At 39.5% G+C, this 27,797-nt stretch overlaps 1 protein-coding gene across 1 annotated transcript; it reads right to left on the reverse strand.

Annotated features, from left to right (window-relative positions):
* Positions 1-431: 431 nt before the first annotated feature.
* Ddx1 (DEAD-box helicase 1) lies at positions 432-27,630 on the reverse strand. The gene is made up of 26 exons (XM_038319720.1): positions 27,519-27,630; positions 24,965-25,016; positions 24,625-24,688; positions 23,881-23,910; positions 22,802-22,898; positions 21,220-21,267; positions 19,571-19,654; positions 19,280-19,363; positions 18,701-18,777; positions 17,866-17,938; positions 16,592-16,668; positions 16,373-16,487; positions 15,516-15,654; positions 13,482-13,542; positions 10,849-10,947; positions 9,625-9,714; positions 8,587-8,775; positions 7,909-7,960; positions 7,344-7,490; positions 5,591-5,682; positions 4,146-4,218; positions 3,998-4,070; positions 3,878-3,920; positions 2,060-2,155; positions 1,507-1,627; positions 432-761 (listed from the first exon to the last, which is right to left on the reverse strand). Exons 1-26 carry the CDS (start codon positions 27,532-27,534, stop codon positions 631-633), a joined length of 2,223 nt encoding a protein of 740 aa, XP_038175648.1. The 5' UTR covers positions 27,535-27,630; the 3' UTR covers positions 432-630.
* Positions 27,631-27,797: the final 167 nt, after the last annotated feature.

The following is a 27,797-nucleotide window of genomic DNA, read 5'->3' on the forward strand; positions in this document are numbered from 1 at the left end:
GCAGAAATTAACTGATTTTAGAACACAGAAGAACAGCAAAGTTGTTTTGTCCTTCCTTGCATCATCTGCAAAGGAAGGTTCGTGAAAAAAAAATCCAGAGACGCCTTCACTGGCGTTAGTTATCACCCACATCCACCAACCACATCCAAGTCCTAAGCAATCGCCTGGCTTCCCAATCAGTCAGAAAGTCCCTCTACCACGAGATCCTTGGCTTTTCTTTCATGTCGCAACTCTCCTCAGTTTCATGTACCTAGAAAGCCTTAAGTATCTGAAAGATTACATTGCTCCTGTAAAAAATTCTACTTAAAGGATATTTGATCTGGGTTTCATATGAGTCCTGGGTCACATTCATGCATCCATAAAATATATTTCACAAGCCCATAGTATTCTTAAAAGAAAAAAAAATGTAACTTTAAAAGAAGACACAAACCTTCATTAAAATAGAGTTGTCATATTTATTTTCATTAGGTTGTTGTTTTATGAAGAATTCCTAAGATTTGTGTTTCTTGACATGCAGAGTTAGCAGTCACAGCTCAGTTACTATAAATACTGCTGCTTGGGAGCAGCACCACCGTGTCAGAGGTAAGACTAGAGACTTTGTTACTGAGACCCTATTCCGTCTACATGGAATCAGAAGGTTCTGAACAGCTGGTTGGGAAGGTAGCCAAGGTGCAGGAAAGATGTCTGTGCTTCCTTTTCAAGGGCAGCCAGCTCCTGCACAGTGGGTGCCAGGATGTCCACATGGCCTTTATAGTTTCCACCTGTACCACACACACAAATCATAGAGCAACGTAAATGGCGCGCTTGAAGACTTGTCAGCAAGACTTAGGCTCAAATCTATCACTTCAAACACTGTTTCCAGCATTAAGCTTCTGGGCGAGTTATCTGCAGTACATTTAGCTTTAACTTTTTAAGTCAAGAACTTCAATATAAATTAGTATTCAAGCTTCACTAATATAATAGTTGCCTCAATAGCCATACCCACCATTCCCTTGGTTTGCAAACCACTAGTTTACCCTGAATCAGAAACATTCTGGGCAAAGAGAACATTAAACAAGGTTGCCACTTACATTAAATACTTCTGATTCTTTGTTCAAAATCACCTATAATACTCATTTTCTAATATTTCATTAAAAGTTCAAGTACTCTTGATATGAATACTTCAAGACAATCAGTTAAATTGCTGTCCCTCATTCACATACAGATCACATAATAAAATGCTGCAAGCCAAGTAATAATAATAAAGCACTGGAGAATAATTAGTAGAAAATAATTAACATGCTAATAATATACTATTAGCATAATGGAACAAAATCATTGTCTTCATAAACTGACATTCAAAGAGGCAAATTTAGCTAGGTGTGTTAGTACAGGCCTATAATCTCAGCATTCAGAAAGCTGAGGCAGGAGGATCTTGAGTTTCAGGCCAGTCTGGGCTACAAAACAGCGGGTGCAGAGCGGAAAGGAAGGCAGGTGGACAATACACTGACACAGCTGACTGCTTACCGCCAGCGGCCCTCTTTTGACCGTATGTAACTTTCCCATCAAACTCATCCACTGGAACCTTTATATCTGGCTCAACCTGGGAAATGGTGCAGTTCAGGTGTTCTTCTATCTCGGAAAGTAGCTATGAAAGAATGAGAAAATAAAAACATTTCAAATAAAAATTTCACTTTAATAGTTTCACTGTAGCTGTACTAACTAAAATTAGGCAAGCCTGATGCTTGGACAAACGGAAGTTAGATCTCTGAATGACAACTCACAAACAGCATTATTAGCCAATACTGCTATCTCACCGCTGACAAATATATCAAAAGTAGAGTTGTAATTTTTCTTTTTTTTTTTTTAAATAATTTAACTTTATTTTATGTGCATTGGTGTGAAGGTATCAGATCCCCTGGAACTGGAGTTACAGACAGTTGTGAGCTGTCATGTGGGTGCTGGGAATTGAACCTGGGTCATCAGGAAGAGCAGCCAGTGCACTTAACCACTGAGTCACCTCTCCAGTGCCGAGATGTAGTTTTTCTAGATGAATGCACTCTGTCTATCAAGGTCTCACCTGCATTTCATTGTACCAGATGGTACAGCCACCATCTTCCTTGAGCCTCGTGTTATAGCATCCTTTCCCACGGTTGCTGCATACATGATACCAAACCTACAGTAAAGGGAGAAAAAATATCAACACGCATAGAGACAGAGAAACTAAATAATTTGCTCTACATTTTGGGGTTTTTAACTTTTTATTTTCTTAACACACTAAAAAAAATAGAATTATGTGTTTCATGCAATGGCTCATTGACTAGATCTAAGTTATTCTCAAAATAATACAAAAGGGTGTGAGCTACAGAAAGAAATTTTCAGAGTGACCAAACAGTAAACTGACATCATAACCTGAGGTCCAAGGGTAACGGGCGGCTAGGTGTGGTGGAGCATGCCTGCAAACCAGCACTCAGGCCTCGGCAGGGAGGACTGAGTCTGAGGCCTGCCTGGACCACAAAAAGGTGGGCATGGGTAGGAAGGGGATAAATACTGGAGAAGGTTACATCAAAATTAATATTCTGAAGACTGTTACAGGCAAGAACAATAAAGTACATAAGGGATGTGTGCACATGAATTTGAGAAAAAGATGTATGAGATCTTATAAAAGTTTTTCTACAAATCCCTCACTACATATATAAAGAGCCTGTAAAGTGTCCTATACTACAATGTTTAGAGAGTTTTTGTTGAAAACTATATTAAGGCTATTAGGAATATTCATATATTGCCCTTTTACTATAAATCATATGCTATTATTTATCTATTTAATCCATGCAGAGGAAAGAAATGCCATAAAGTATTCACTTACTGAGGTAACCCAGACCTACAAAGACAAATATGGTATGTACTCACTCATAAGTGGATATTAGATGTAAAGCAAAGGATAACCAGGCTACAATCCACAACCCCAGAGAAGCTAGGTAAAAGAGGACCCTAAAAGGAACACACACAGAGAGCCCCAGGAAATGCAAATAGTAGAAGGGAGGGGATGGGGGATGGGAACATGAAGGCGAGAGGGTCAAGTTGAGGGAGGGACAGCGAGGAGGAGCAATGAAGGAGATATCTTGATAGAGGGAGACATTACGGGATTAGGAAAGTTCTGAGGAATTCACAAGGATGACCCCAATGAAGATTCCTAGCAACAGTGGAGAGGGTGCCTGAACTGGCCTTCCTCTATAATCAGTAACTAATAGAAGCAGTTGCAGTGATCCACGGCCAAGCACTGAGCTGAGCTCCTGGAATTCAATTGAAGAGGGAAAAAGGATAATATGAGCAAAGGGCGGGGGGCGGGGGTTGTCAAGATCATCATTGGGAAAACCAGAGGGACACCTGACCCGAGCTAGTGAGCTCTCTGGACTAACAGCTGAGGATCCTGCATGGGAAACTGAACTAAGTCCTCTGAATGTGGGTGACAGTTATGTGACTTCATGGGGGGGGGGGGGGGGGGGGGGAGACCGGCAGTGGGACCCGGAACTTATCCTGGGTGCATGAACTGGCTTTTTGGAATCCATTTCCTATAGTGGGATACCTTGCTCAGTCTTGATACGGGGGGAGGGGCTTAGGCCTGCCTCCAATTTGGCATACCAGACTTGCCAAGGGAGGGCTTACTTCCTCTGAGGAGTGGATGGGGGGTGGAATGGGGGGAAGTGGGAGAGGGTGGGAGGAGGGGAGGGAGGACTGGGGCTAGTATGTAAAATTAAAAATTTTTTAAATAATAATAAAAAACATTCACTCACTTCCATTTGTGACTGACTCCAGTTTCAGTGGAAAACCAAACTGCTTTTACTTCCCAATCAAACCACAACTCACAATGACTCTAAGAGAGCACTGGGAAGATTACCTTTTCTTTCTCTGTTGCCACTAGGGAAATGGCCAGGCCCATCCTGAAAGATTTTAAAGCCTTTATTAGACCTTAGTTCTGAAACACGGGAGCTCAAAGGGGGAAGAACCTGGGCAGTACCTTTCAGCTCGCCCTACTCTGCCAATCCGGTGCACGTAGTTCTGTTTTTCATCAGGCAGGGTGACATTTATAACTGCAAATAAAGACAATGGTTAACAGCTGCCATGGTTTGTAAGGTTAGAGTGTAGGGCAGTAAGTCTCTTCTTACCATAAGGAACACCATGAATGTCAATGCCTCTAGCAGCTACATCTGTGCAAATCAAAAATCTTACGTCTCCTTTCTAAAAGAACCAAGAAAAAGAGTCTGTCAGTGAACACACAAGACATAAAAACAATCTTTCCATTAACAGAGCTGAATGCTACTTTCAGATTAGCTTTTTGGACATAATCTACTGGACCAAGTGTTGGCGTTTTCCTCTATTATCTGCAGAAACACAGTATAAATGGCTGGCTTCGGCCTTGTTTTCTTTACAGCAGTGTTATTAAACCTGGCTTTATCTTTAGAAATATGTTTAGAAACTCAAAACTATACAATAGAACAGAACATAGAAACTTAGTTGTTGTCCTTACTCATATTAAACTAAATCTAGGGGCTGGAGATGGCTCAGTGGTTAAGTGCATTGACTAGTTTCTGGTGCTCCATTCCCAGTGCCTACACAGCACTAACAATCTGTAATGTCAACTCTAGAGGACCCAACACCCTCTTCTGACTTCTGTGAGCACTGCAGACATGTGGTGCAGGGAAAACACCCATACACATTCAAAAGAAAATCTCAAATCCAAAAACAAATCCACACTACTAGATATTTTACCCCAAAGTCACAGTGTTTTGTAACAGACAAATCCCAAAGACTAGCAGGGAATGAGCCCCTAGTGCTTACAAAAGACATACAAACTAGCCTTTGGATGCCTTTGTGCAGAGGAAACTTCAGATTTGGAGGTGAGAGGAGCACAGTGATTTTTGGTATAGTATAATCCCCAAATGGCAGTGTACTTGTGTAATGAAGCAGGGAACACCAGTGATACACAGTATGGAAGCACGAACTAATCTAAGCTCAGTAAGTCCCACATTTTTCCATGCCATGGGTCTTAGAAAAAAACCTGCTCTGGTGAACTGGAATGTCAGTGGGAAGAAACTGCTGAAGTTTATCTAAGAACTGAGGCCTACTAAACACACCAGGAGCTCTGAATGCCATTAGTATGCAGAAGCACCTGGAAGGGTGCGCCTCAAACAACAGTAAAACACTATTAAACTCTAATGACAATTCATTTAATAACAAAGTGAATTAATTCTCTGTAAGTATTCATGCCCTCTCTAAAAAACTTTCACAGATATGGTTTACCTATGCCATACTTCTACAAAGTACCTATGTGAGAAAAGCAAGTATGTACGTATGTATGTCAAAGAACAGTTTACTGAGCACACCATTTAGGAGCAGTGGACCAGGTACTAACAACAGTGCTGTGTTCCTACCTGATGGGGAACATGACATTTTTTATCTGAGTGTCAAAGACGACTAATTCCTGCTACAATGAAGATGTATAGTAAAGAGTTCAGTCTCTAGAAGAATTGTAATGATATTAAGTGACACAAGGAACACTATAATCAGCCCTTTTAAATAATAAGGAAATGCAGGCAACCAGGCCCCGTACCTTAAATCTTTCCAAGTTCTGCTTTCTCTCATGAGGCTTTCTGTCACCGTGAAGACATACACATGAGAACTGGTGTCCTTTTTTATCAGGTCCTAATGAAAAGCATATTGAACAACTGACCTTGAAAAGCATTATGCAGAAAACTACAGACTAATAGCACCTGTCTATAAAGATCTATTTACCCAAGTTTGGCACAAACGAAAGCAACAGCTTTTCTGTCACAGGGAAAATGCCATTAAAATAAATTCCATGAAAGGTTGGAAAGGCAGCTTAGTTGGTAAATGTAAACATGGGCAGCGTCGGCATATTGAACCCCAGCACTGAGAGTGGGGATGGACAGGTGGACTGGTGGAACTCGCTGGCTAGCAAGCCTAGGTGAATCCATTAGCTCCAGGTCCAGGGCGAGAACAAGAAGATGGGAAGTAATCAAAAAAGACCCCTTTGGCCTCCACAGACATGTGCACACCCCGCAGGAACATACACACCTCCCCTCCCCTCACACACACAAAACTCCAGGAAACATTAACAATGATTTGCTTTTAAGAGAATTCAAAATTCCATCAAATTCTCGTCCCAACTTTCCAAGCAGTTGAATTTATGCCCCATGACACACAGCTTACTGTCCAATTTTATAAAAGACTGTGAGGCCCTCTGACCAAAGCGGCTTTACTGCTTAATATTCTCAGCAACAAAAGAGAATACTCAGGTATGCTCCACAGCCTTCAGCCTTGGTGAACTTGACATTTCAATTCTGACTTAAGAATATTTCCATATTGATTTATATATTTAAACACAAAACATAAAACTATGTCCATTCTAATGTCTTCTACCTGTGTAGAAATTCACTGACCTGTATAGACTTTGGGTCCAGGTAATTTTAGTGTGGGATGTTTTATTTATTTGCAAGGTTTGGTTCTTTATATTTTCAGTACATTAGCGACCATTTACTTCTACTAATATTTTTGTTTTGTTTTGTTTTACTTCATCCCTTACTAGCCCTTTAGATTAGTATTTTTATCACGTGTTTATATGTTTATTAAAATTAAAGTGTTATGACTAACATAACAGAATGTGTATCTTGCAAGTCAGCAAATGGTTTCTAATAATTTCCTTAAGTTGTTCTTTGTAACAACATATGCCTAATGTTTGTCTAGATTAATACTCTATATGACCTTAGCAAGACTTCAGTCTACTGAATAACTGAATATGTAATATATATTAAATATATATGAATTAAATATATTCAGGATTTTTACAATACTGATCTTATTCTGTGATTTCTAATATGTATTTTTTTTCCTCCAGGACTAGAGATGGAACTCAGAGCCTTACTCATAACCAGGCCAGTTCTACCACTGAGCTCTCTTATCTCCAGTTCTTTGGGTTTCTGAGATACTATCTCATTATGCAGCTCAGGCTGCCCTTAGTGACCTCATGATCCTCCAGCCTCTGCCTCCCAAGGCCTGGCTTCTTTCTTCCTCTAGTCTTATTTAAGGCTTCCCCCTCATTCCTCTTATTTACCAGTTTAGAAAACACATTCTATATTAGTCATTATTCTTTAAATGTTAGTATTAATCCGTAACCTAGATCTGCAGCCTTAGAATTCTGTGATTCAGGTTTACTCTAGTGAAGACTGCAGCAGTGTGGGAAAGTTCTGTACTGATAGACACTGCTAAGTGACAATGTGCCATCACTGCTCCCAACTCTGTGCATGCATTCTGGCTCAACAGTCGATGAAATGAGAAAAATTTACCTCCTCCTTGTTGCATAAAGTACTGCTCCAAGTTATCACAGTCAATTTTAGTTCTACAGAAGATAATTGCTTGATCCATCTTGTGTTCCTTGATAGCTCGGACAGCATACTCCCCCTTAAGTATTTTAATAGCTTCAGACCACATCTCTTGATTACCATAGCAACAGAACAAGCAACAGAATGTCAATATGAAGCTATCATGAACACACATTATCAGTCAAACATACTTAACTCTCCTAAAAATCTCTGCTGTACAATATAGATAAGGCAGAGTATGGGAGTGAAATACTGAGTTAATTCATTACTTCATTTACTTTTGCTTGTCAAGGTCAATGTTACCTACTTTTAGGTCTCTCTCTTTCACACACACACACACACACACACACACACAAACACCTTCAAAAACACAAATGTGCAAACAAACTAGCACAAAAGCCACACACACCGAAACTTGTTACTTTCCTCTCAGGCATTAGTTATAATTGGTCTTGCCTAAACTTCCCTTCATGCTCAAGACATGATTATTTCCCAGATCTGTAACACATCCTAGTAATTTTCAGCTCACCTGGACTGTTAGCACCGGGTCTTGTGTTGTCTTTTGCGTGTACATCATCAGTCTATTGGAAGGGAGAGACAGAAAGGGAAGTGGATGTTAAAGAGTGATCAAGAGCAGGTGCCATTCTATTCGAAGGAAGAAATGTATCTGTCTTGAGACTGAATTTCAAGCACGTCTTTATAATCTGTACACAAAACCATTTTTCAGTTCAGAAAATTTCTACATTAACTAAGGAAATTAAGTATAAATGTAACAAAAATAAAAATGTGGCTTTCAATCTATTATATAAATAGTTGAAGCACACACACTTATTATATAAAAATAAACGTAGCAAAAGCAGGGAAAAGGACAAGATGGGCAAGTGAAACTGACTTTTATGAGAACAGGGCACATCAAAATAACACAAGGCAGCTCCTACTGAAATGTTACTAAAATGGAAGTTTCTGCACCTGAAATTTGACATAGGTAATCTTTTTTACAAAAATTTTATCAAGGAAGCTAATCACAAAAAGAAAAGTTAAAGAAGAAATTTGCCATTTATTTGGTGCCTTTTACATACCTAAGCTTTCACAGTCAAGACATGGCTTAATGTGAGGCTTTGGTACAAAAGCTCAGTGCTTCCAGCATCACTGAGAGCCCAGGAGACTCGCTCACCACACCAATGAATGTTCACCACACAGCACTTACTCGAATGTGGTTCTTCCCCAGCCTTTCCCAGAGCTTGTCAGTTTTCGGATTTACAGGGACGACTACATGGTGCACAGTGTCTGGAACAGAATCTTCCCCTTTCAAGTCGACCCATGTGGGAAAATGCATTATCTTCTCAGATAGTTTCTTTACATCGAAAGAATGCAAAGTAGCAGAGCAAACAATCACCTAAGACAGGAGAATATGGGTTTAGATCAACTCTGTAACAATCAGCATTACATTATACTCATTTTAAAAATTTATTTCTAAGAGGCAGGCGGATCTCTGTGAGTTCGAGACCAGCCTGGTCTACAAGAGCTAGTTCCAGGACAGGCTCCAAAGCCACAGAGAAACCCTGTCTCGAAAAACCAAAAAAAAAAAAAAAAAAAAATTTATTTCTATTTTGAGATTCACACTAATAATGAATAATATGAGAACAAAGTATAGTAACTAGAGGATCTAAAATACATCCAGTACCTGACTCCGTGTACTAAAGAATAACAGCGTGACACTGGCAGGCTGTTGGCCAAGACAAATCCAATACCCACTCCATGTAGTAACTATTAACTATGTGACACCGGCATGCCATCAGTACCCTCACTGTCAAACACAAAGCATGCTCTCTCCCTCTAGGAAGTTTTTTTGGCTTGCTTATTTTAAAAGTCAGAGTTCACAAGTTATTAATCATCCCGTTCTCTAAAAAGTCTCTCCCTTCTCAAACCACTTCCTATGGAAGGATGCAGAAAGGAAGGGCAATGTTTCAGAAACAACCACGACGAAGATGAGTGACTTCAATAGCTGAACCTACTTCTGGGCTGCACAGGAAGCAGCACTGAGAATGTCTTAAGGTCATCAGTGATGACTAAAAAATCACCTTTATTTCTAAAAGCAGCTTTTAAGACTATCATCTGTGTGTGCATGTGTACTACTCGGTAACTAGATGATAACAAAGAAAGTGTTTTATACAGTGAACTTATTCAAAGCTTTTGGTTCCTCCGCTGGCTACATATAGTTGGAGAGGCACTGGCCACCTCATACCTGGAGTCTTTTCCCATCAGAAGTAATCTGAGGAATCTGACTGTGCATCCTGTTAATGAAGTCAGAATAACCTTGAGAGAGAAGCCCATCCTGCAGAAGAAAAGAGTTTCTAATCAGCATTAAAATCTTTTAATTTTAAAATTTAAAATGCAAGGTAAAAACAAACAAACAAACATATAAACATACATATCTTTGTATTTACGAAATAATTATGATCCGTTGAATACTTAAAGACAAGTTATAAATTCAACTTTAGTTGCCTTGTGACTACAATATGAAAAAGGTATAATAAATAAACCCAAACCATATTCCAATATTCGAAAATTAATACAACAGTTTATAACACATGTCTTTAAGATAATGACTTTAACTTGAAAACTGAGAAAGTTTCAGTGATGGGAAATTAACCCAACCATCTTGAGAATAATTTGGAAGAGTATTTCAAAGCCTCAAACACATTTATTTTCTTCCAGATGGTCCACATTTTGCATGGTTCACATTTTGCATCTCTGACATAAATAATTTGTTGTATAAGAAATAATGTAAGCACAAGGAGTCATTAGGAATAAAAAAAGGCAAACTACCTATGTAAATAATTTGTTGTATAAAAATAATGTATGCAGAGTTATTAGGAATAAAAAAGCAAACTATGTAACTAGTCAGATAATATATAAACATGCAATGATATATCCATATAACAGAACATTAAATAGCCTTCAAAGAGTAATTACAAATAGTGATGTGAAAAGTTTGTGATTTTTTTAAATAAATGTTTGCAAAACTCCCAAAGTCGAATTTTAATGACCTACAGTAAGTCAGTTCCAGAACCCCTACTGGATCCCGAAATTCAGCTGCTCAAGGTCTTGGTGTAAAGCTATGTATATTCCTATGTATATTCTCCATCTACCTAAAAGCACGCTTAGATTTCTCATAACTGTGTGCAATGTAAATAGTTGTCACACTGCATTATTTATGCAAAATTATAAGTCTACATATGTTCAATATAAATGGGATTTTTTTCTAACATTTTTTATTCGAGCTTGATTTAATATGCATATATAAAACGCCAACTGTATGTCTATCAATATGTACTGTATGAAAATGTGTTTAATTGTGATATTTAGATAGTAGGATCATGGCTGAATTGTATTTTTTCATTTTATAAATCTTATATGAAAAAGCATAAGCATATTCTAAAGAAAACATGAACATATTTCAACATACTGCTTCATCCAGAACCAAGAATCTAACTTGAGACAAGTTGAGCTTTCCCGTTGATACCAAATCATCTAATCTTCCCGGAGTACCGACGACGATATCAACCTAAAAAGCCAAAAGTAACACCCAAGGCAAACTGAAAATTACTATGATTACTTTAAACAGCTAAGTGTCCTTTTCCACTCACAACAAAACATAGAGTATTGAGATAGTGACAGTGAATGCAAAGGATATTTAAGGTCACTACGAATAAATAATGCTATACATACATGATCTGTGCTTCATTTGAAGTTAATATGATGACTTTTGGCAACTGATTTTGGACAGCTTTAACTTTTAAACATAATCGAATACGTAAAATTTGCACTTTACAAGAAGAAACATATGAATTTACATGAATCCTAAAATTAAACGACAACTTCAATACCAGCTCCACCAGGCCATGAATGATGTCATCCAGTATCAATTTTCCCATTTTGAACAGGGGAATATCTTTATCTTACAAGATAGTTTTGATAATTAAGAGAAGGCCCACAGAGCACTGGATGCCTGGTGTGTGCTGAGTGCTCACTGTATTTCGTTATAATAAAGAGTAACTGTGATTAAACTGGTCAGGAAATAATTATGGGGTCTGTCAAGTACTCAAAGTGAATAGACACAATGCTAAGTTTCTTCCAGGTTTCACCCCTGTGACACAATTAAAGGAGGAGATTATAGTGTGGACCCATTACTACGGTCACAGTACTGGATATACCTCTAGTAAGTGCCCACACTGAGATTCAAACTGAATCTATTAAGAGGTCTGTGGGGCTGGAGAGGTGGCTTAGGTTAAGAGCACTTATTGCATTTGCCGAGTACTGGGTTTGGTTTCCAGTATCCAAAGAACAGCTCCTAACCATCCCATAGCTTAGTGCCAGCAGAAAGAGCACTCTCTTCTCACTTCCACAGGTGGAGACAACAGTGGAGAATGTGGAAAGGGAAACAAGGAGAGCACAGCATCTCCTTTAAGAACAGAACTGAATTTTGCCAACAAAACAATGGACTAATACTGCCATTCCTTTGCCACTGGCTTCAGTTGAGTATCCTGAGTGAGTGTATGTCCATGTGTGTGCACATGCACTGTAGGTCAGAGGATGACATCAGGTATCTCCCACCTTATTTTTTGAGACAGGGTTTTTTACTGAGTAGGCTACAGCAACAGGCCCTAGGGATCTTCCTGTGATTACTTTTCTAGCACAGGGATGATACGTTCAGGCCACCATGTCTGACTTTGTCCAAGATGCTTTTCCTCCACCTCCCAAGTGCTGGGATGACAGGTGTGTGCCTCCATGCATGACTTATGCAGTGGTGGATATTGAACCCAGGGCTTCATGCATGCTAGGAGAGCTCTCTACTAACTGAGATTCATTCCCAGCCTCACACCTGGCTTTTATGCTGGGGTTGGGGATCAAACTCAGATCCTCATGCTTGCATAGCAAATGCTCTACTGCAGTCTAAGCCACAAACTATGAAACATGACTGATGGAAACAGATCTAATGCTCTCAAAATTCCACAGCTGGAAAAATAAGGTGAAAAGCCCAGTATATTATGGGAAAACTGACTTGAGTTTGAAAAACAAGGGCCATGAATGAAACTATTAAATTTACTAACCAATAAAAAACAAACAAATAAAAATCACACTAAGAACATAGCAGAGAAACACTATCCATTTTAAAACAGCATTAGCAAGTACATTATTATGATGCTTGCTCTTAATATACTGTCAAGCCAAATTTACAGTTCATTCAATATCAAATTTAGTTTGGCAGGGATGGAACTGAAAGGAACCGGAGATGGTCTAGATTTCACAATTAGATATTAAGGAAAGAAAATAAAAGAGAAATCTGTAAGATGTTCATTTCATAAACATAAATATAGAATTTTATAAAGTCCCAAATAATAGGGACCAGAGAATCTTGGCTTTGTCCTACACATTGGCACATCTAAGCAGTCTATAAGACTTCCTTCATGTGTCTGAGCTCAGAGGCTGACCTGGTCTTCTTCATCATTTCAAGGCCTGCAGAAACTTTGACATTTTATCTCCATACCCTACTCATCTCCATACTTATATTGGTTATACTTAGCACTGGGGCTCTTTTTTTGTCAAATAATTAATAAATACAGCAGGCGGTGACGGCGCACGCCTTTGATCCCAGCACTTGGTAGGCAGAGGCAGACAGATCTCTGAATTCAAGGCCAGGATGGCCTACAATGTGAGTTCAAGGATAGCCAGGGCTGTTACATGGAGAAACCCTGTCTCAAAAAAAAAAAAAAAAAAAAGAAAGAAAGAAAGAAAGAAAGAAAGAAAGAAAGAAAGAAAGAAAAGAAAAAAGAAAAATGAAAAAAAAAATTACTAAACTAAAAAGTGACTTTTAATCAGAAAGTCTAGAAGGAAATTTCCAGGGAACCAAAGCATAAACAAACAGCATGGTGGAATTTTGGATGGGAATTAAAAAGGACCACTGCCCTCTAACTTCTGGGTAAAAAGTAGGTGTGCCTACAAGGTGTCTTCCAGCATTTGGTCTTGTGCTCATTTAAGCCTCGGTCAATTTTTCTCGGAAAAAACAGAATTTATTCCCAAGTTAAAAGTACAACTTACCCCATTATCCAAAACTGAGAGCTGATCCCGAGCCGCCACTCCCCCAATTATGAGCAGTTCCCTGAAGTGAAAAACAAAATAAAGGAGAAATTAAAGTCTGTCCTACAGTTTGCTCTACACACTCTTTTCAGGTATAGGTCACTGAAGAAGGGCTGCACTAACGTGAGTACAGGAACATGGAAGCTGAGCACTTCACCCCCAAAGCCAGAAATGGCGCTGGGGCAACTGAGTGCTTACAGTGAGTTAGTCAGTCCTCATCTACATAGCCTACGCCATGGAAGCTCTTCAAAACCAGACTTCCACCTTTTAAAACACACTTGTCTGTGAATAGGAGTCAGGGTAAAAAGAGGTTGCCTTCAGGAAGGATAATCAGAAACTGAAGGTAAGACTTGTATTTAGTGTTACTCATAGCTTGTTAAAAGACAGAAAATTTCTCATTAAAATAAGATTTATAAGCTGAGTGGTGGTGGTGCACGCCTTTAATTCCAACACTTGAGAGGCAGAGGCAGACAGAACTCTCTGAATTCGGGACCAGCCTGGTTTACAGACTGAGTTCCAGGACAGCCAGAGCTACACAGAGAAACCCTGTCTTGAGAAACAAACAAACAAAAATATTTTATATGCATGTCTTGCCAACACGCATGTATGTGTACCACACACAAGTCAGCTGCCCATGGAAGGGTGTGTCAGATGTGCTGAAACTGGAGTTACAGATGGTTGTGACCCACCATGTGGGTACCGGAAACCCTCTTGATGGGTTGCCTGGTGATCTTTACAACTGAGTCATGTCTCTAGCCACCTCATCCCCCCTTTTTGAAACTGGGTCTAATTATGTAGTCCTGGCTGGCCTCAGACGCACTGTGTAGGATAGGTAGGGTAGTTTCAAATAGTCACTAGGGCTTCAAAGTAAGGCAAGGGCTTATTTGTATTAAAAACCAAATAAGTAATCCATAACCCATAATTTCACCATTCTCCCCAGTGAACTGTTTTCTACCATCCACCTCCCCTTGAGGACTTGTCTAAGCACATTCATTTTATAACTACAAAGGCATTTTACATGCTTCCAAAACTACTTCTCTGAAGGTCAAGACTCTTACACTGAACAGGAGCTCTGTTATCAACTCCTTAGGAGCTTCCCCCCGTTTACGTATTTCTCTTCTCTCCACACTATCCCACAATCCCACAATGAGGTCTGTGAAGGTGGGGGCAACTCTCACTACTGGAGCCCAGTCTAGATCTTGGGCACAGACTTTACAACACAGGGGTCTTAATATCTGCCAAATGAGTAATGTGTCAATCCATTCAATAAAATTAAGGAGTATCTTGCCTAGTATAATTTATAACTAAATCAGTTTGCTTAACTTGTAAATAAGGCCACTTACTATTAATACCAGAACCTCTAAACTTCTGGAATTAAAGAGAGTAGCTATGATCACATAACATTGTGAATATACCAAAACCCACCTAAGTGTACATTTCTGAACATGAGCTTTATCACCCAAATTGCTCCAAGAAAAAAAAAAATTTAAAAAAGTTAAAAACATAGTAACAAAAATTATTAAGCGTGAAATCCACAAAGTAGTTTACTTACAGGATTTGGCTTTTCACAAATTAAAAGGATTCTGAGCTGAATATGGTGGCTCACACATGTAATCTTAGTACTTAAAATGCAGGAGGATGGTGAGTTTGAGGCCAGCATGACTACATAGCAAGATTCTATCTCACAAAAGGAATAAAGAAACAAAGAAAGTCTCCCTCCACAGAACACTTGAGACGGAGAAGACCACTCTCAGGTTAGGGCTACTGACAGCCTACACTGAGCCACACATTTTCTAAGCAGTGAAGAGATGAAATTAATTTAACACTGAATGAAATCAGCCTCTGCCCAAAGGAGGACAGTCTCAGTGGAAACGCTGCTACTACAAAGTTATAGGGTTTTATGTTGTACACCAATGTCTCCTTTTGTTTAACTTTCCTCTTCCAGAACACTTTAAACAAGGACAATAAGCATCTGAGCTCGAAAGGAAGGCTTACCGTAACTTAGGGTTATCAATATACTTCTTAAACTGCTTGACGTTGTTCAGGGTTTGCTCTGCTAACTCCCGGGAGGGTTCCACAATGAGAGCTTTTGGAGCATTAGGGAGAAATTTTGTTTGTGAAACCTGTGCATTACCTTAGGAGAACAGAAAAGACCAAAGGTCACATAAAACACACCTGAAAATACGTCAGTTAAAAAACATAAGTGCTAATGTTTCAGTTATCAAACTTTAAGTAATAATTGTAAAATCTAGGGGACAATCCAACAAAATAAAGCTAAAATTCCTAAAATAACTTGTGGGTTTTTTTTTTAAAGTCTAGTTGGGCTGAGTACAATTGATTGAGGCTGTTATTAAAAATAACCCATTTCCTTGTGACAAGGCAGGAAATGTACTTTAAGTGGGTGAACTATACCAGGCAATCATACAGAAAATGATGTAAGCTTTCAAGTCAAAACTGCTTGGATCTGAATTCAGTTCTAGCACTTCTCTGCCCTGAGACTTTGGGCAAATGATTTCAAATCCTTATTCCTCAGGCCCCCTGTAAAATGTAAAGGCTACCTCAGAGGGCTGTGTAAAGATGAAACAATCTGTGGAAAGCACTCAGCAGGCTGCTATGGCACTTCACAAGCACAGGAGCCAAGCACACCACTGCCATCAAGACTGAGATAGCCTAAATGCCTTAACAGACACAAAATAGCTAGCTCATCAATTGTGTTTTGAAACTGAAGTTTACCAATCTGTTAATCAAAGGGGTTGATTAAACCAGAGCAGGAGACAAAGGAGACTTACTAAAAGAAGCCCTTCCTATTCGGGTTCTCTAAAAACCCTGACCCTCTCCGGTGCAGTAAGTACCTGTGTGCTGCGACTTGACAATATAACTATCAGGGGCCTTGCAAATAGCAACAAAACCATCTTTTGGTGGAAACTTAAATTCTTCTTCACCAAAGTTAAATTTCAATTCAGCATTCTGGCAGTGAATAAAAGGAAAAAAAAGGTTTAACATAATGGCATACTGCCCAGTAAAATATAATAAAAATCAACAGTTTAGATCACAGCAAAACTTCTAAATACCTTCAAAACACAGGCGGGGAAGAGTGCTTGATTTTTTATATGTGCTGGTATTTCAAATGCTAGACCAAGGTCTTTTCCTTTAAAACAAGCAAACAAACAAAACCAGAGAAATTAAAACGAAAAAGAATTTCCACATACACACTAAAATCTACCAACCTGCCTCTCTTTCTCATGCTTTCTGGAACCTATGGATAAAGGTGGGCTGCCCAGAGCCAACCTGCTAAGCCTTTGACTTCACAAACTGTCCCCTCTTCCTGTCTACATGTCTAATTATTCCCTATCTAGAAGACCAATGCCTCTAGAGACTTCACAGCTCACTACTCCACATTAGACACAAAATCCTCCCTTGGATCCACAGTGCCTTCTATTTCACTTGTATTTTTCTTCTCACTTATGAAGTACAATCCCTGATTTCCATTTTTAGGACATTTTTCCTTCTGCTCATCCCACTGTCTACATGTCTGACTCATGATCACCCACCGACTTTCCCTACCAAATTAGCTATCAAGTACCAAATCCTGAGGCAAACTCACTCCTTTCTCTCTTGACAATACCTTCAGCAGTACTGGGCACAAACCAACTTCTCCCTTGAGTAGCTGGAGCCCATGAACTCCATTCTCTCCTCTTCTTCTCTGCTAGATTCTCCTCAGTTAGCCAGCTTATAGCCACAGGAAAGCAGGCCTTAGATCTTTACTATTATTTATGTCCACTTCCCACTTCCTCATCTGTTTTCGACATGGCTGGCCCATGCTGTTGAGAACTCCGGGGTTTCTCACTTACTCTACCTCACTGAGCTAGCACTTCAGCCCCTCACACCTGTACCTTCTCCTTGTTGCTAAGGCAGTGTGGACACTTACACCTAGAACCTTTCCCTTGCCCTTCCCTCTGCCTAAAATGCTCTTCAGTTCTCTGCACAAACCCTCCCTCCTCCATGACTTCCTTTTAAATGTCTCCTCATCAGCAGAGCCTTCTCTGAGCGCGCTCTGGAAAAGCACATATCCCCACACAGCAACTTACTCCCTTGCCTTGCTCTTCCTCTCCTTCCCACTCACTACCACCTAATGTTTTATTTGTAAACAACGGCTGTCTGCCTCTCATCAGTGTGAAAGCACCACAGAGCTACCCTTTATTTGTTCCACCACTTTCTCGTGCACATGGCACACAGCAAACACTCAACAGATCAAATACCCACTGAAATGAAAGGTGGTGAATAGGGTAGAGGATTTAAGAACAGAGTAAGAGAAGTCAGAAACAGGAATCATAAATATTCTTACCATTCTTAGAGAACTTCACATGCCCTTTATCAATATCTAAGTAGCACCCAATGGTATCGTGCATAGTGAATTCCTGAAAACCCAGAGAGTGAAACGCCATTAACACAAAGCTCTGAAACGAGGTTAACAAAGCACAGGCAGCAGCATCAAAAACAATGGTGGTGTCTCCAGAGACTTTCTCTAAATGGGAATGAGGGTATCTAAACGACTATCACAGGTGGGGATGCAGACGCCCTCCTGTAATGCCAGTACTGGAAAGGCTGAGGCAGAAGGATCACCAGGCTCCTAGGTTACAGAGTAAGATTTTGTCTTAAAAAAATAAACCACTAAAAACTTGTCAGACCACACATCATATCTAATAGTAGATATATCTGACATACTTTTCAAAATCAACATGATATTAAAGATTACTGCCATGGACTTAGACTCAGAGAACTATATTTAAAGTCTTCATAATCAAAACTAAAAAATGAGATGTAAACAGACATTTCCTGTACTGACTGCCCACTCCCATATATATATAAATATATACAGTTTTTTTCAAGACAGGGTTTCTCTGTGTAACAGCCTTGGCTGTTCTGAAACTCGCTCTGTAGATCAGGCTGGCCTTGAACTCACAGAGATCCATCTGTCTCTGCTTCCTGAGTGCTCAGGTTAAAGGCATGCACTACCACCACCTGGCTCCTAATAAAAATTTAAGCCCTATCTACTTATTTAGTCTTAAATATATAAATTTCTTTCTCAAGTCCAAATCTGAACTATCTCAATCATGTCTTAAGTGATCAAGAATGTAAGACTTACAAATGCTGTTTCAATAAACAGCATCAGAGCTTACCTCTCCGTAATTATCAAACTGTTTATTATGAGATTTCTTTCCTGTTCCACCGAAGCCAAATCCAAACTTGTCAGTACCTAGATTTTAAAAGTAGTTTACTAGAGATCTGAGCTCACCAGGAGAATTAAAAGCCCTGTGAAAAGAAGTGATTTTGTCCTTGCAGTCTGAGAGTCCAGACAAGTCTCCCTGGGTTTCGGAGCCCTGCATCATCTGGGGCATTTTCAGCCAATGCAGAATATGCAACAGACACAAGTGACACCGCCTCACTACCGGCTATGGTCACTAAACGAACTCACAATAATCTGAAGTGTCTATGCAGTATGCTAATTTTAGCCTGATCTTCATTCATTTTTAGTCTCTCTTATTTCGTATTGTCAGAACAAGGGATGGGGTGCAAACAGGAAGCAAGCAGTAACTTATTTCAAGTCTTTTCTGGAACTGAGTGAAGTACAGATAAATATTTTTTGTGTTCATAAAATTAAGTTCTAATGCAATGAAGCCCATTAGTCTGTCTCCAAAGAAATAAGACGTTAAAAATGTATAAATATAAAAGAACTCAGTTACTACAGAAACACTTACCTAGGTCTAAGGAGGCCTGCATGGTAGACCACCCAACTCTGCACAGGCCTTGGTCATGACAGGATACCTCATAGTAGTGTTTCCCTGTAAGGGTAAAATTCCATGAGATTAACACAAATTGCATACATATGACTCATTTACCAACTGCTTCAGAGTTACTTTTGTATGTGACAGAAGAACTGTGGGTCTTTCTGTACCATGAAGATTGTCAGATCTCTGCTTTAAAGTGCCTATGGAAAATTCACGTACTGACAGTTCAGCCTCAAGCAGTCATGAATGCTGGTCCAATACCTTTCAGCAGTCCTCTGGTCGCTCTGCACCCGTGCCACTCCTTCACTTCTCTGCTCTGACAACACAGGCCATCTGACCCAATAGCTAGATGTGGGGAAACACAGAAACGTACATCAGTGCAGGTCACACAAACAAATTTCATGTTCTTTATGAAATAAAATAAGTCCCCAGTCTCATCAATAAGAGCTTTACTTGTCAGAGTGTTCCAGACTTTAGATTCCTAGATGACAGCAGTGCTTCCCCTTTATCCCTCCATCTCCTAGGCTTCTATACTGTCACTGTTAGGACAAGAATTCACCTGAGTCCAGGAAGATGAGCATAACCCCTAGAGTATTCTGCCTGAATAACAGCCTCAAGGCCAACATGCGAGTTCGTCCTTCTTCAGTGGTGGGAGAACAAGGAATAACATGGGACTATTCGTCACAATTTGCTGCTCTGACTATTTAGTAAGAAGCATACAAATGACCAGAGTGTGTTACTGGGTAGTACTGGGGACTCTAAGAAATGAGGTTTTACATTACACACCAGAGTCAGACAGATGCTTATTAAATGAAGATTTAGTTTTTGTCTATACTGGAAAAAAAACTGTATCTTTTGCCACATTCATGTTTTTCCAAGTTATGTTCAGTACCTGGTAAAGAACAAACTTGTAAAATACCACTTTTTTCATTTTTCAGTTACCTAATTTTTCAAAAATTTTAAGTTCTTATGTGATAATATTAGAAACCCGTGTAAAAGGGACTCTAGTGAGCTGCCTGCAATCCCAGCACTTGGGAGATAGAGGAAGGAAAATCAAGAGTTCAAGAAGGAAATCAAGAGGAGAAAGGTAGATGGATGCGTATAATTAGAACACAACGTCTGTACAAATGGAATCCCAATAAATCCTAATAGTTTACACAATTAATGTGTCAATTAAAATATAAAACAATAAACACAGCCGGGCAGTGGTGGCGCACGCCTTTAATCCCAGCACTCGGGAGGCAGAGGCAGGCGGATCTCTGAGTTCGAGGCCAGCCTGGTCTACAAGAGCTAGTTCCAGGACAGGCTCTAGAAACTATAGGGAAACCCTGTCTCGAAAAACCCAAAAAAAAAAAAAAAAAAAAAAAAAAAAAAAAAAAAAAAAGCCACAAACATTCTTTTATAATTTCTAAGTCTTCTACTTGGATTAGAAAAGCTTCTCTTCTAAATGATACATGCTAAATTGTACATGCACATATACGTCTACACACATTTTTGTGTGTATGCACGAACACACACACACACACACATACACATATATATAATTTAAATCTCAAGTACATGTGAAATCTATTTCTAGTTAAGATACACAGAAGCCAGTTTTTGGTTGTTTCAGATGGATCATCAATGTTACCAGTGTCTTTTACCATATAAATTTCCCTTTCCCCACTGAAACACAATACTACAATACTACATTTTTTGTGTACATTACACTGTCATTTACACTAGGATTTATTTCCATCATACTCTACTGTCTATTTCTAGTTCAGCACTATACTATTTATATTTAGTGACTATATTCTAATTTCTGGAAATTAAATCATGCACAATACTTTTTCATAATTTTTCGGTATTTTCATTTTTTTTAAGTTTCTGAATTATCAATGAGTAGGCAGAATTTATCCACTTACCAAAAGCAGATCCTCTGTCATATGGGTTCATCTGCCATTTGTTGAGCACTAAACAAATTAATATAAGAAAAGTGAGTCAAACCATATGCTACATAGCTCTATGAAAACAGAAAATAGTTTGTATTTTATACACCAATGCCTTTGATTCAACATGGTTTTGTACATTATTTGTAATGTTCACATATATATGCAGCTGTTTTTATTAAAGACAAACTAGTCCTGAAAATCAAAAGGTATCGATGAAAACCACTGGCCCACTCGGGACTGCAACCCAGTCTCCCCTTGTTTCAGTGCACTCTGGGTACAGGACACCAATCTCTGTCACTGACAAAGTAAAACTTAGGTATCTAAGCAACTCAACCTTGAACATAGAGGAAATAAACGATCTTATCAGCCAGTCCTTTATTTTAATTCAATACGAAATTCTCAAGTCATACTTTTATTTTTCTCCCTGTTTTTAATATGATTGGTATTTTCCTTTTCTAAAATCTTGTCGGCCCATGAATAATAAAAAAATTACAGTAATTAAGGAGACTTTACATGGATTTTAGCCCATTTTCCTGTTCATGGTAGAAATCCTTTCTGAATTATGTCTGTCTGTCTATCTTTCTGATCAAGAGCTGTCTATGAAGTTTATATACTATGAATGCTGGAGACCTATCTTCCTTAGGGCTCTCCCTTGTCAGCTCATCCTAACCATTACCAAGTCCTAAAGGTAAGAGATCTTACACATTATCTGTAAGCCTTTCTGGGCCTTGTTCCCCAGGGCAACCATTTCCTTTGCACATTTCTCTAGTCATCGTCTCCCTTATCCTTCATGTTTACAGACCTAGGTTTATGTTTCCTCAGACATGATCCCACCCTACTTCTCAGAAATAGTCTTGTCTAGCACTATCTCTCATAATGATGGCATATGGCTGTTAAAAGTTCTGAAACTATTTCAAAATAGGCCAACAATGTAATTACATTCATTTTATCTCACACAATTCATTTATTCATTCATTCATCCTCTATATATCAAAAATAAAAAGATGATATGCCAAGTTCACTCAAACTTGCTATTTTTCATAATTCTGTTTTGTATCATAAAACAAGTGACTTCAAAATATATAATACATTTGTTAAAACATAACAGAAGCAGAGATGAAGAATGAAATTTGGAAACCCTGGAAGGAAAAAGATCGTTACTTAAAGATAAAAAAATGAAGGTGAGATTATTCATAATAGACAGGATCAACACCCAGTAAGAGGATCAGCCTCCGTGTAAGGAAGACAAATACCACTTTGCACAATATTCATCCTTACTCGTAGACACACACAGTTATATATGGTTAAGAAAAACACAAAAACAACTAAAGGTAAATTCCAAATGTCAGTGTGTTCTCAAAAGACGCACTATTTGCATTTTAGAATGGACGATTTGCTAATTAGGTCATAAATGTCACTTTTTATCCTTGTTTCCAGGACACAACACTGCAATGCTGTACTGTGTACACAGCAATAAAATGCATACCCCAAACTCAAAACAGCAAACAAGAGAATGACTAATTTTCAAAAAAGAAAGTATCAATATAATAGTTACCCGAAGCACCGGTTTTAATAGTAGTTTTCCCTTTCTTTCCTTCCTGTTGGTCTTTCAGGGTCTCATACACTATCTGGATAACTGGAATACTAAAGGCCTGTCAGAGAAACAGGTTCTATGTTAGCAGTCGGCTACTGAGGACAGTAGTCAGTATAATGGCCAAGAATATGCATGCACATTAGAAATTATCCAGAGAACTGCTATTTCATTTACCCAAACCTAAATACCAATCAGATCATCAAGAGTTGACAGACAGAAGTCAGCTGATGCCCTGGAACATATACTGAGGAACTTCAGAATGAACATAGAGCAAAGAGGGAAGATGCCATCGACTCAGACTGGTTCTCTAGTCTAGGACAACAACAGACACACTTTCTGGGTGCAATCTTTTTAAGAGCACTGAAATTCTGAAATGCCTGTAAACATACAGAATTTGTGTCTCTTTCTGTAAGACCACTTTAAATGACACCCTTAAATCCATACCCTTTACAAAGCTTCATAACTTGTCAACAAGAGAAACAGTACTCTGAATGGCTAGTTTTACATCAGCTGAAATGAGCTCCAGTCACTGAGGGGAGGGAATCTCAGCTCAGACACTGCCTCCATAGATCGGGCTGTAGGCAGACCTGTGGGGCATTTTCTTAATTATGAGATGGGAGGGTCCAGACCATTATGGGTGGTACCACCCTTGGGCTGGTGGTCCTGGGTGCTATAAAAAAGCAGTCTGAGCAAGCCATGGGGGGTAAGTCAGTAAGCAATACTCTGTGACCTCTGCTTCAGCTCCTGCCTCTAGGATTCTGCCAGGTTTGAGTTCCTGCACTGGCTTCCCTCAATGGACTGGGATTTAGGATATGTAAGCCAAATAAACCCTTTCTTCCCCAAGTTGTTTTTGGTCATGGTGTTTCATCACAGTGATAGTAACTATAATTAAGTCAATGACAAACTATCATTTCTTACATATTGGAGGGTGATGTTTGAATTAAATATTTCAAAATATAAGCTGTTCAAATACACAAATATATACTGTTCAAACATACTTTTAAATTCAGGTTTTAATTAAATGTAAATGTATTACTTACACCAGTCTTTCCACTTCCTGTTTCCGCTGCCTGAATAAGTGGGGGAAATTGTAGTTTAAATTGTGAATTAAAAGAGATTAAACTTAGCATAATACCATGTAGAAACCTAGTAATACTTGGCTATCTAACTTTCTATCTAGTGCGTCAAGATCACTGTCTCAGTCAATTTTGATTCCTGTCAATCAGGTCACCTCTCCCAATTCATTAAGAATCTGCCCTTTACTTTCCTTTCCCATTACTACCACCCAGTGGAGGCCCATGTCATTTTAACCTAATTATTAGAGTATCCTAAGAGTATCTAACTGCACAGATCTATACTACAATCTGCTATACAACTGATATTCACAAAACCATTAATTCTAACCTACACCTACCTGGCAGATTTCCATACTCCCCACTGCCAGCAAATGCACAAATTATTTAACTTGAAAAAGAATCCAATCTGATTAAATGTATATTTCTTAATGTTATCGCAAGTGATACCACCATTCCAGCTATATATTCTATGCTCCCACCCACCATTACCTTCAATAAAAAGTGAAAAGTCACTCCAAGCCTATCCCCACCACTTCTATAGAATACGTTGACCACAGTATACGTGTTAGAAATGCCGGTTAGTGAATAAAATTAATTTGGTAAAACAATTCCAGACTCAAGCTTCTGAGCTCTCTTAACCAGGGTCACACACAGCTCCAGAACATGTGCGCCCCATACCACCAACCACCTTATTAGATGTAAACCTACCATAAGTACATCTCCTCCTCCTAGGATCAATGGGATAGATTCTGCCTGGATATCAGTTGGTAGACTAAAAGAATCACATTTGAAGAACTGTAGTTAGTTAAGAACAGAGAATTATCCAGGCTAATTAAGTCATGCTAAATCATCCTAAAAGAAACTGTACTTGGCAATCCAACCATTTTTTTCCAGCTAGAATTAAAAGTTCAAAGGAGACATTTATGACGAAAAGAAACACCATGAACTAAATTTCACTTACTCAGCTAGATAAAAATATATTTGACAAAAATTACTGTTCACATTAGGAGATTTCTGACACAAACACATTTAAGTTTTATATACTTACAGCCAGTCCATTTCTTCCACAGCTTGTGCAATCTCAGGCATAACACCCATCTCTGAAAACAAAAAAGATTTGAGTTCAATCCAAGGTCTCATTTACTAGAGCAGGACCTTGGGAAAAAACTATAAATCTGTTTTCTCTGCAGAAAATGGGACTTGTCATACCTGTTTTTGTGGGGGTATAGGAAAATGTTAATGTAATATTGCTGGCATGGTGCCATTAGCACGTGGTAGCTCTTAGTGAAAAATCTGACAGGCTCCTAGCCCTGCACCTCCAGTTTCACTGGGTGAGCTAAGAAAAACGAACAGCCCACATTCCATGCAGCCATAGTCAAAATTCTGTTCATCAGGCACTGTGTGCCGCAGACTAGAAGAGGCTTTTTAATGTCCTTACTATAGATTTGACAAGTTTAAGGTAATGATCACGCTATTTACTGAGTTAACTAGTATATTATGAAGCATATTCAAGGATGAAAACTTCACACTGTACCTTTTAACTACATACAAATACTATATTTCAATTAAAAAAAAAACTTTAAAAGTTTAAGTAAATCAGAAACTCCCAAATACAGGAGTAACTTTTGGTCACGTGCTTCAGAATCTCACTCTACTCAAGCTTGACACTGGGGTCCTTCTTAAGTGTATACAGCCTCTCAACCCCCAATACACTGCACAGCACAAGGAGTGTGAGGTGTTTTCACAGTAAAGACATTGCTTCAAGGAAGAATTCTCTTTTCTAAGTTTGAGAAGTGTTTGTATTTTTAACATAAAAAACAAATTCTGATTAACTGATGGTGGGGAGTACAGGAAGTCTGAACAACGGGCTCTGTCAGGTGAAGACCTGCTATGTCAATTATCTAAATAATTCTGCATATGGCCAGCCATAAATGGATAAAGTGGTCAGTTCCCGAGTGTTCTGTCATTTTATCCTTCCTCAAGTGAAATCAATTATAGTAGGTAGATTACTTAACCTTCCCTTCCATAGATAAACTAATGAAGCCAAAAGATGACCAACTAGACTGGTCTAATAAACTATGCCCTAGAGTCTATTCCTATTCTGACTCCCAGAATGCAAACTACTGGGAAAAAAGGGGGAGCGATGGGTCAGGCTCAGTGGCTTAAGGCACTTGCCACCAAGTCTGAAGACCCAAGTTCAAGTCCCTGCTCCCACACGGTAGAGGATCAACTCCAGGAAGTTGACCTGACCTCCACTGGGGAAAAGTTCATGTTCAACCCCTACCACAAAAATATAAATGGAAAAGAAAGTGATAGCCTTAAATATGCTACACATGGAAAACTGCAAGCTCGAGCTGCTTGCAGGACTGATACAAGCAGCAATCATGGATTGTTTTTAGCAAATTTTAGACATTTTCCCCCAGATCCTAGTCATGTGCTGGGCATATTTTCCACAGAAACCTCATCTTTAAAAAAGTGCAACAGTTAACCTTTTAAGGGAAACAGGTAAATGTTCAAATTCTTTCATTTTACTTTTGTCTAAAATTTGAGCATTTCTCCCAAAGACGTGTGCCTATAAAACAACGACCTACAACTTCCTGGCAGATTTCAGGTCTAAAATTGCGTTAAAGTGAGAGGATTCCTCTTGGAAGATGTGACTTTAACAGAAATGAAATGCTTCCCCTGTAGCCTGAGATTTGGAATTCTTGATATTCTTACAGAAGAAAATGGAAAAAGCAAATGATAGTACAATGTCATTTAAATAGGTTAACAACATGAAAAGATAGCATGCCAAACTCATTGCTACATATAAGCATACATACACACACACACACACACACACACACATACATAAACAGGTATATACACACACATATATGGATCATATTTAGTATATTCAAGGCTGGTTGGAACTTTGCAAAACTGTGGGTGCATAAAGAAAGGTTGATTGAGAAAGTGAGAAACATCAACTGGAGAGTTCAATAACCCATCCCAAAGCCTGTTTGCTATCACAAAGCAAGTAACTAATTCTAAAAGTTATGGTTAGTGTGTTCATGAGGAAAATAAAATTTGTTTAGCTTTGACACTGAACGTTAACCCTCACAGTGTGCTGTTTAGCAAATGACGATTAGACTTATTCTTGGTAGTTTTATTCGTGGAAAGGCTTGTGTGTGGAGGGGGGCACCCCCAACAGGTCAATCATCCTTTTCCCTCAAAATATCCCTTCCCCACGCTACTTGCTTCTTGGCCTGGCCAGGACCAGTTGTGTCGCGGGGCAGAAAAAGGTTCTCGGTCACTGCCACGTCAAAGAGGCAGGAGGCCGGGCTCCGCGAGCGCAGACACCACGGTCGGGATTTGGCAGGAGGCGGCAAGGCCCACGGCAGAATGAGGGAAGAAAAAGCGGCTTGGCGAAGATTCCCGGGCAGCGCCCGCGGGAAAAAGTCCGGCCTGCACCGGCCGCCTCTGCCCGACAGACAGCGCGGGTCCCCGGAGGGCGGCATCCCTCTGGTCCCACGCCACCCCACCGCCGCAACAGTAGTCCCCACCCACTCCCCGTGGACCGAGACGAGCCGCTCGCAACCCCTCAGCTTCCCAGCACGCACCGGAGAAGGCCGCCATCTTCACTCACTCCTCCGCCGCTCGCTCGGTCGTTTCCTCCTTCCCTCCCTCCCTGCAGACACGCCGACCTGCGGCGGCCCGCGCTTCCGGTCCGCGCCCTATGGTTTCCCCCCCTGGGCGGGGACGCAGACCCAGGACAAAGGTTCCGAGAAAGAAAAGACCCGCCGGTCTGCGATGGACTTTGGTTTCCCCAATAACCATGTCTGGTTATTATCAGCCACTTTTAGAGTTACGATTGTACCTAAAGGAAATCGTGTGCTATT

Source organism: Arvicola amphibius, chromosome 2, assembly GCF_903992535.2.
Source record: "Arvicola amphibius chromosome 2, mArvAmp1.2, whole genome shotgun sequence".
Classification (NCBI taxonomy): domain Eukaryota; kingdom Metazoa; phylum Chordata; class Mammalia; order Rodentia; family Cricetidae; genus Arvicola; species Arvicola amphibius.

Bases quoted from the DNA above. Each gene is read 5' to 3' on its own strand.
- Ddx1 (XM_038319720.1), bottom strand. The intron at 9,715-10,848 runs GTATGTTGAAAT...TTTCTTCTGCAG, and splicing joins TCTTGGTTCTGGATGAAGCA to GATGGGCTTCTCTCTCAAGG. The intron at 1,628-2,059 runs GTGAGACCTTGA...ATTCTTTCATAG, and splicing joins TCTGGTACAATGAAATGCAG to CTACTTTCCGAGATAGAAGA.